The 8534-nt window shown below is 37.4% G+C and overlaps 1 protein-coding gene and 1 long non-coding RNA gene across 2 annotated transcripts; one reads left to right on the top strand and one right to left on the bottom strand.

Moving 5' to 3' along the window:
- Positions 1-1697: 1697 nt before the first annotated feature.
- LOC120113971 lies at positions 1698-6407 on the bottom strand. The gene is made up of 9 exons (XM_039135019.1): positions 6395-6407; positions 5480-6361; positions 5129-5421; positions 4257-4856; positions 3861-4138; positions 3229-3806; positions 2915-3164; positions 2120-2855; positions 1698-2045 (listed from the first exon to the last, which is right to left on the bottom strand). The coding sequence occupies exons 1-9, from the start codon at positions 6405-6407 to the stop codon at positions 1698-1700; spliced, it is 3978 nt and encodes a 1325-aa protein (XP_038990950.1).
- A 458-nt stretch (positions 6408-6865) lies between these two features.
- LOC120113973 lies at positions 6866-8289 on the top strand. Its single transcript, XR_005515351.1, has 3 exons — positions 6866-6980; positions 7216-7760; positions 8241-8289. It is a non-coding gene; the product is annotated as an uncharacterized LOC120113973 (long non-coding RNA).
- Positions 8290-8534: the final 245 nt, after the last annotated feature.

The raw sequence follows: 8534 nt of genomic DNA, 5'->3' as shown, positions 1-8534 counted from the left end.
CATCTTCCTTCCTCCAAAACCATCAACAAATTCCTGTATAGAAATACAAGATTATCACATGAGCTACCAAATATTAACAAACATACATAATCTGTTTCAATACAAAAGAGTTCATACATATTACAAATATTGAGATTTTAATTCTTATACGTTTAATGCCACATTATTGCATGACTTACCCACCTTTTGAACAGATACAAGAGATTCTTCACTGGCCATATGCCTTCCTCCAATTGTTTCCATACCTGCAAAGACAATTGGAACAACACATAGTCTCAACCTAGAGTAATCTAATCCATTATGTTTCAGTAAATTAGTGGGGAAAAAGGACTTCTAAATACTAACCTTGATGAGGATGCACTGAGCAGTTCTTGAGGGCATACAAAACAAAGAAAAGCCCAAGTACTAACTCTGCGAACCTTACATGCAGCATCTTTGTTGATTCTTCCTTTGGCTGAGAATGTTTTTTTCGCTTCAGCAACTGATAAAAGAGAGGAAATCTGGAAGAAGAAAAAAACAAGGGAAGGATTGTTTTCGATAGAGAGTTCCAAAGTTTAAAACCCGAGTCAAAGCTAGGGTTTGGACAGCTGCTTAATTAAAAATATTGCTTCTGTGATAAATACAGAGCTTAGGAAAGCTCACCAATAAAAAAATAGAAATACATCAGCTAATGTCCAATTTAAAATTAATGAAAACAGATCAATATTCTTTTCTTCAAAAGTTTGAATGTGGTTTCCAGAGTTACCGTCTTGTATTTGGATTGGAAATGTTGATTTTGTCCCTTCTTGCCTTCATGCATGTAACATGTTAATTATTCTAATATAAAATTTTTATTAAATTTTGTCTGTGTCGGTGGTATTTCTAGAAATATTCTTTAAGCTATACGATTTTTGTTGAAGAATATTAAACATTCTGAAAATACATCTATTACACTAAAGAATTTATTAAACTATAGAGAATATCGATGACATTATCTCATTTAATTTTTTTTTTTGGAAAAATAAAAAGATTAGAATACCTATCACCGTTTTATTCATGTTTGTGAAAAACAACTTTTATTGTTGTGCGCCTGATAATAATATGTTAAATTTAAATTTATTGATATTATAATAATAATTTTTAGTTAAAACTATTTTTCCTTTTATAATTATAACTTTCATTGTCATGTTTTTCAGTTGAATTTTTATTTATCCAAAATTAAAACAAAATTAGAGGGGGCAATTAAAAGAATATTTAAAGAAGTAAAATGTTTTTATAAATTATTTATTAAAATTAAAATTAAAAAATTCACTTAAAATAATATTTTCCCTTGCATTCCATAATTCAAAACCAAAAACATGGTTAAAATTATATTATTCATTTATTTTATTAACTTTAACTATTCAAATAAATATTGTAATAATTTATTTTTTAACCTTCCAATCTTTTTACTTTACTTTCTTTTCTTTCCTCGTCCTTTATCAATATTAGATTTTATCGTACGCACGCAATAAAAAAATATTTATTATAAAAATAGAAAATTATTATTTATTTAATAATAATTCTTTTGTTTTTTGTGTGGATAATTCTGATTTATTACCCAAGAAAGCAGAAGGCTGCTACAACATACAGAGTACAATAAACAACAGATATATAAGCCAAACACATGTAGGCATGGCTACTAAACCCAGCAGAAACAATAGGAAAGAAACACGCAGCTAAGCAATATCCCAACGAGCACAAAGAGCAGCATTACACTCGTCAGATCTACAAATGGTACTTCTCTCCAACCGAATCTGAATAACAGCTTTGATATCCTGCAGCAGCGCATCCACTGATCGAGCACTACCTCCATAGAGCCTGCAATTCCTTTCCTTCCAAATGCTATAAACATGACCCGCCCAAGCAAGTCGGAACACTCTCGCAATGAGAGACTTGCCCTTGAAACAATAGGTCGCCCAAGCTAATTCACCTTCCCAGCTACAAGCCCCTCGATACACACCACATAAAGCGAGTATTGCCCCCATAGGTCCTTTGCAAAATTGCAGCCAAAGAACAGATGGTCTCTACACTCAGGCTCAATACCACACATAAGACATTTAACATCCACGATACTTAGGCCCATTCTTAAAAGTCGAACCCGAGTAGGGAGACGATCAAGAATGGCCATCCACACAATGATGATGTGTTTAGGAATACGCCCAGGAAACCACACTAGATGCTGCCAAGAAACTTTGGGAAAGATGATACGCAAGTTATCACGAATGCTTCTTACACTCAGATTGTGAATCGGGCCAGTAAAGAGGTGAAGAACACTTGGTCTTACTCTCAATATATATCTGAACGACCAACTAACATTTGTGGGAATGCTCATCTGCCAGAAATCTGCACTCCCAATCACATAGGCATGTATCCAGGCCACCCAAAGAGAGCCCTTATTAGCCAAAAGTTTCTTGATAAGAAAAACGGCGCGAGCTTTATTCCATTCCCCCATAGCTTGAACCCCCAATCCTCCTTCAGCTTTGGCAGCACAGATCTTCTTCCAACTGACACGAACGCCTTTAGCAGGCACGTTGGATCCTTTCCAGAAGAATCTGGAGCATAATTGCTCGATGGAAAGAATAACCTTCTTGGGCAGAATGAGCTGCCTACACCAGAAACTTGCCATGCTGAAAAGAACAGCTCTGATAAGTTGGATTCTCCCAGTAAAGATAAGGTGTTTGTTGGCCCACGAGTTCAACTTTGCCCGAATCTTGTCGATTAAACTACGACATTCTTTCACTGAGAGCTTCCTGGTAACCAATGGAACACCCAGATAACGAACTGGGAGGCTGCCCAGCTTAAATCCTGTCAAATCCTGAATGGCAACGATTGGTCTATACGAACACCAGCATGGAACATTTCACATTTACTAGCTTTAAGTTTTAACCCAGACATGGAATAGAAAAGCTCTAGAACAACGTGAACACCAATTACAGACTCAAGAGAACCTTTACAGAATATAAGCAAATCATCTGCGAAGCAAAGGTGAGTGAGGCCGACTTTCCTGCATTTAGGATGGAAGTTGAACACTCTCTTCTCAGCAGCTAAATTAAGGAGGCTAGATAATACATTCATAGCTAAGACAAAAACGTAGGGTGAAAGGGGATCACCCTTTCGGACACCCCGAGCACCTTTGAAGTAGCCTACCAAAGTACCATTGAACACAATAGAATAACTAGGATTGGAAATACAAGCCCAGATCCAAACCAATGAACTTCTCGGGTAAACCAAGTGCATGCAAAACAACTTTCACAAAATCCCAGCTTAAAGAGTCGAAAGCCTTTTGTAGATCAATCTTAAGAGCACATCTCGGAGAAGCTTTCTTTCTAGAGTAACCCCTAACAAGTTCTTGCACAAGTAATGTATTATCAATTATGCTTCTTCCTTTCACAAAGGCAGATTGATTCAATGCAATCATACTAGGAAAAACAGCAGACAACCGATTCACTAAGATTCTAGTTGCAGTCTTATAAATGACAGAACAGCAAGATATAGGCCTATAGTCCTTAACCAGACTCGGATTAGGGACTTTAGGAACAAGCACAACAACTGTGGCATTGAAGGAAGGGAGCATGAAAGAGGAAGTGAAGAAATACCTGATAGCTGCCAAGAAATCATTTCCAACAATATGCCAGGTTTTTTTGAATAAGAACGAGTTATAACCGTCAGGGCCAGGGGATTTATTATTGCATTGACCCCAAATAGCATCCTTGATCTCCACATCAGAGACCTCTCTAGTTAATGCCTCGGCAGCACCCTCAGGTAGAGAATAGCCAAGCAACTCTCTGATATTGTTGACATTACAACAATTGACCTCCGGATCAACCACCCCCAATTACTTTCGAAAGAAATTTATAGCCTCTCTGGACATATCCTCAAAGGAGTTGAGTCTAACACCATATTGGCTATAAAAGACCCTAATGGTGTTGTTCATCCTTTTGCTAGCAACCATGGAGTAGAAAAATTGAGTACTTTGGTCCCCCTCTCTAATCCAGTCTGCCTTTGCTTTCTGTTTGTAGAAGAGAAGCTCCATCTGCTTAAAGGCTTTCAACTCCTCCTCAATCTTCAGCTCATCTATAACGAGATTGCCAACAATAGTAGCATCTAGATTTGCAAGCTGGATGGACCTCAACTCTTCCCCTCTTCCTCAGAACTTGCCCGGAAATGTCAAGGAGAGAAGCTCTATTAAGGTCCTTGAGGCATTTCTTTAATTTTTTTAACTTCAAGAAAAGGACCTGGGTTGGATTTCTAGTAGCTGGGGCCTGCCACGAATCCCTAACAATGGACAAAAAACTAGGGTGCATAACCCAGAAGTTAAATAACTTAAAGGGCTTTGGCATAGCGATAGCAGCTTCATTATGCAACCAGACAAAAGCAGGACAATGGTCTGACTCCCCAGGAGCTTGAAATTCCACCTCAGATGATGGAAATGTCTCGGCCCAGCTATGATTAACAAGGACACGATCAAGTTTGCGAGCAAGGAAAGAGCCCTGCTGCTTATTGGACCACGTGAACAGAGGGCCTATGAAAAGATGATCAAAAACCCCAATGTCCTCAACACACATTTGAAACTCAGCTACATCACTATTGGCATACAAACTAATAGGGTTAGAGCTTTCTTCGTCCTTTAAGACAACATTGAAATCGCCCCCAATCAGCCAGGCTACATTTCCCACCAATCTGTCCATACTGACAAGCTGAGCCCAAAGATGCCTGCGAGCAACACCATTGTTAGAGCCATAAACCGCAGAAATGAAAAAAGGCTTATCATTGTAACTTCCTTTGAGAGTAATGCATTGCTCAAAGATGGAACAAATAGAGCAGTCCAGATTTTCCTGCCATAAAATCCAAATTCGACCATTCTCAGCATGGCCATAATTGCAACAAAAATTCCAACCCTGGAACTTTTTAGACAAGATCCCCCCCGCATTTATCTCCTTAACCCTCGTTTCCAAGAGACAAAAAATATTAATATGAAGCCTGGAAGCCCACTTCAGCGCAATGCTCTGCTTTAGGGGATTGTTGAATCCCCTAACATTCCAGAAACAGACTAACATGACAAAGTTGTAGAGGAGGAGGGACCACCCCGATCCTCAACAATTTTAACCTTCTCCAACTGGTCCTTCTTTTTAAGCTTCATATCTTGCACAACTTTTGCAAGTCCCAAAGCAGCCCCTCTCTGCTTCTTACCAGAGTCAACAAGAGGGACGCCAACCAAACTGTTAGGGTCAATCGAACTAAGAACATCAAATTTATTCTTGGACCCTCCACCCCCAGCTTTATCTTTGGCAGGCCTGCCTCTACCTCTCTTCACATGAGGGTCAATGACTAGAGCATGATGCTCAATCTGCTTTGAACTTTGATCAGCTAGTGCCTCATCATTAGGAGCTAAAGTAGTAACTTAAATTTCCAGTAAGAGTCTCATTTGGCACTACACTAGCAATTAGATCCCTATTACGAGCCCCATCAACCTCTAAAATAGCATCAGCAGCAGAAGTCAGATTAGTAGAATTTCCAATCGGGTCTGTCTTAATACTAGAGAAATCAGGTGGTCCATTGACTGAGAGAAGATTCAAGCAAACTGGAGCAGCCAAACTACCTCCCTTAGAACTCACCACAGAGGTAGATTCAACACCCTGAGATGAGTCCTTTACCCTCCAAACCTGTTCAACTTTCTTCCCTTGAGTGCAGAACTTTGCCAAATGACCAAATCGATGACAGTCTGCACAATAGTTAGCCATCCAATGCACAGAGACTCTAACCTTAGCTATTGAATCATCACATAACATCACATTTATAAAATCTGGGATCTGCGAACCAGCCGAGATTTCAACACAAACTCGTGCATATTCCAATCTCTCTATGCTAGCCGTGATCGAATCTATGTGGAGTGGTTTCCCAATTGCACTAGCTACATAGCTTAGCCCTTTCTTCGAAAATAACTCCAATTGCACGTTATACAGATGGATCCAAACAGGCATACAATGTAAATCAAAGCTCAATTCCTTCAAATTAGGTTCCCACTTCCTAAGACAAATTGATTTATGTTGAACATGCCATGAACCGTTCTCTAAAACCCAGTCCCTAGCCAAAGAACTAACAAATGAGAAGACAAAAAGATTTGGTCCAGCTAAACTTACTTTCACCGGAGATTGTTTTCCCCATAGCAGACCCACAGTCTTCTGAAGAGAAGTGAAGCTCGGCGCTGAACCGATGAATTGGCCAACCAGGGCGTTTCTCCACTCCAAAATACCCTCCTCAAACACAAATCGAGGAGGTTTAACTACACAGGAACCCTCGGTCGTCGAAGGAGGGAAGAAGTTCAGTTCTTGTTCATTCCCTGCCGAGAAGAGTTTTCTCTAATCCGAAACACCTTCAATCGCCATAACCTAGCAAAAACCCCAAGAAAGAATCCGAAATTGCAGAAGAAAGCAAGAATCAAAGCAAATCGAAGAAGATGGCCCGTCTTCAATCGCTATTAGCCCAGCTAATAATTCTTGGTTGACTGATAAAAAAATTAATTTATAAATCATTTTAAATATGAGTTCAATCTTTAAGTTAATAATTTTTTTTTTTTCATTTAAAATTATATAAAATATAAAAAAAGTATCATTAAAGTAATTATATAATAAAAATATTTTTGTAATTTTAAATTAAATTTACATTAGTAATCAAATCAGTCGGAAACTTAATATATATATATATATATATTATACATATAGAATTTTAAAATAGTATAATTAATCAATATCATATTTGTTTATCAGGATTCGGCGCGTGATACATTCTAATGGTCCACACGTGTTCCATTTTCTTCTATATGCCAGGTGTCGAGTATAAGAGTCTAACACGTGTACAGCTGAAAAAGAACCATATACTGTCTTCCACAAACATAATCTCTCTCCTCCAACTCTCAAAGCTAACTCCGATTTCCGTTGTTTATCCAAAAGCTCTTCCCGGTAAGTTCTCGATTGCTTAATTTGTATTTTTCTCTTTTCATTTTTTATTAACTTTTGCTAAACTTGACATTTTAATTATCCAAGTGCTTATTAATGCTATCGCTTTAACTTTAGTTATTAATTTTGATAATCAATTAATTGTTTGTTTTCAACATGTTTGAATAAACGCCAATATGGGAGAATTGAAATTTGAAAGCTATTAAAAGAGCTGTTTATTTTCCATTGTTCTTTGAAGCAAATTAGGGAGTGGAAGATTTGGATTGATGGGTAGAACTCCATTGGATACTATTATACTCTAAGGTACTCATCTGATGCTTTAAATACTGTTAGATGCCAAGAATTATGTAAGAAGAATACGGGATCTGAGTCGATGAAACATAGAGGTAGAGCAGGGATGGCTACTATGCTGGCAGACAATGCTTGAGTATAATTTCGTTTCTTCCGTTTGTTTAACTAATGTAATGTTAGAAAATTTAGTTATTGGAGGATTTTATTGTTTTGATTTAAGGAAGGGGATTTGAGTATAGGGATGCGTGCATCAAACACTGAGAAATTTGTTAGGTGTGATAAGTCTATAGTTTAGAAAATGGAAAGGAAATATCATTTCTTTTGTTAATTCTTTTTTAAAGGAACCCCAAAATCATTAGATTTTAATCCAAGTGGATAGGGTTACAAGAACAACTGATGAGCATCTGGTCCTGAACTTCATTTTAGTTTTGCAGGTATCCATATATTCTGTGTGCAAGCATTTGCATACCCGTGACTAGAGAGGCTTGTATTGTACGGTAGTTTTGATTTATGTTGGATGCATCGGTTTCTCGTTTTCTTTTTCATTTATGCATATAATACCTCTGTTTTACTCACTTTGAGCATAAGGGTCTCCAATTCATGATTCAATCCAGTTTTCATGTTTAAATGTTTGAGGTTTAGTCAATGTCAGTAGTAGAATTCTTGATCTATTTTATATTCTCTAATCAAATGGTTCATATCTATTGCAGCACTAAAAGAAATGCTACTGTTATTAGCACTCTATTATGGCATCTCATGTTATCTTAACGGGATATATACTTTAGGTGGAGGAAAGTGAATGTAGCTCTGTCATTTGGCAGCTGTTGATCTGGCCCAAGTTCTTATTTTTTATGTCATATTTTGAGATATATTTCTGAACTAAAAGCCTGATGTACTTGTGGCGACAATTCTTACTTTACTTTTAATGATAACTTCTACTTCTAAGGTTTGTATTTGGTCACTTTCTCTCAGGAAAATCCTTTGGAATGGAGATTGCTACTGCAAGGTAGGCTTTCGTGACTATTATATTAGCATAGCAGTAAGGATAAATGCTTTGTCACAAAGTTACTCTGCAAATTTAGCTGACATCTTCTCAGTTATAGATGGTACTGTTGGTGCTATGCTTTTCATGCGACAGTAACAGCAGTTTTGCATATTGTCTCTGATTTCTGAACTACCCAGGGGTTTTGTGTCCTTCATTTTATTCAGAACTGTTATGTAATAATCTGTAGAACGGAGAAACAATATTACTACTTCCTTTCTTAA

This window comes from Hibiscus syriacus, unplaced genomic scaffold (genome assembly GCF_006381635.1).
Source record: "Hibiscus syriacus cultivar Baekdansim isolate YM2019G1 unplaced genomic scaffold, ASM638163v2 tig00110214_pilon, whole genome shotgun sequence".
In the NCBI taxonomy this organism is placed as follows: domain Eukaryota; kingdom Viridiplantae; phylum Streptophyta; class Magnoliopsida; order Malvales; family Malvaceae; genus Hibiscus; species Hibiscus syriacus.
Note: the sequence above shows the minus strand (reverse complement) of the source record. Positions and strands in the feature narration are given on the sequence as shown.

What these genes read in the sequence shown, in the direction of transcription:
- LOC120113971 (XM_039135019.1), bottom strand. An exon ending in TTTACCCGAGAAGTTCATTG is followed by an intron (nt 3,165 to 3,228) that starts GTTTGGATCTGG and finishes GTACTTTGGTAG; the next exon opens with GCTACTTCAAAGGTGCTCGG. An exon ending in TTGATCGTCTCCCTACTCGG is followed by an intron (nt 2,046 to 2,119) that starts GTTCGACTTTTA and finishes GCCTGAGTGTAG; the next exon opens with AGACCATCTGTTCTTTGGCT.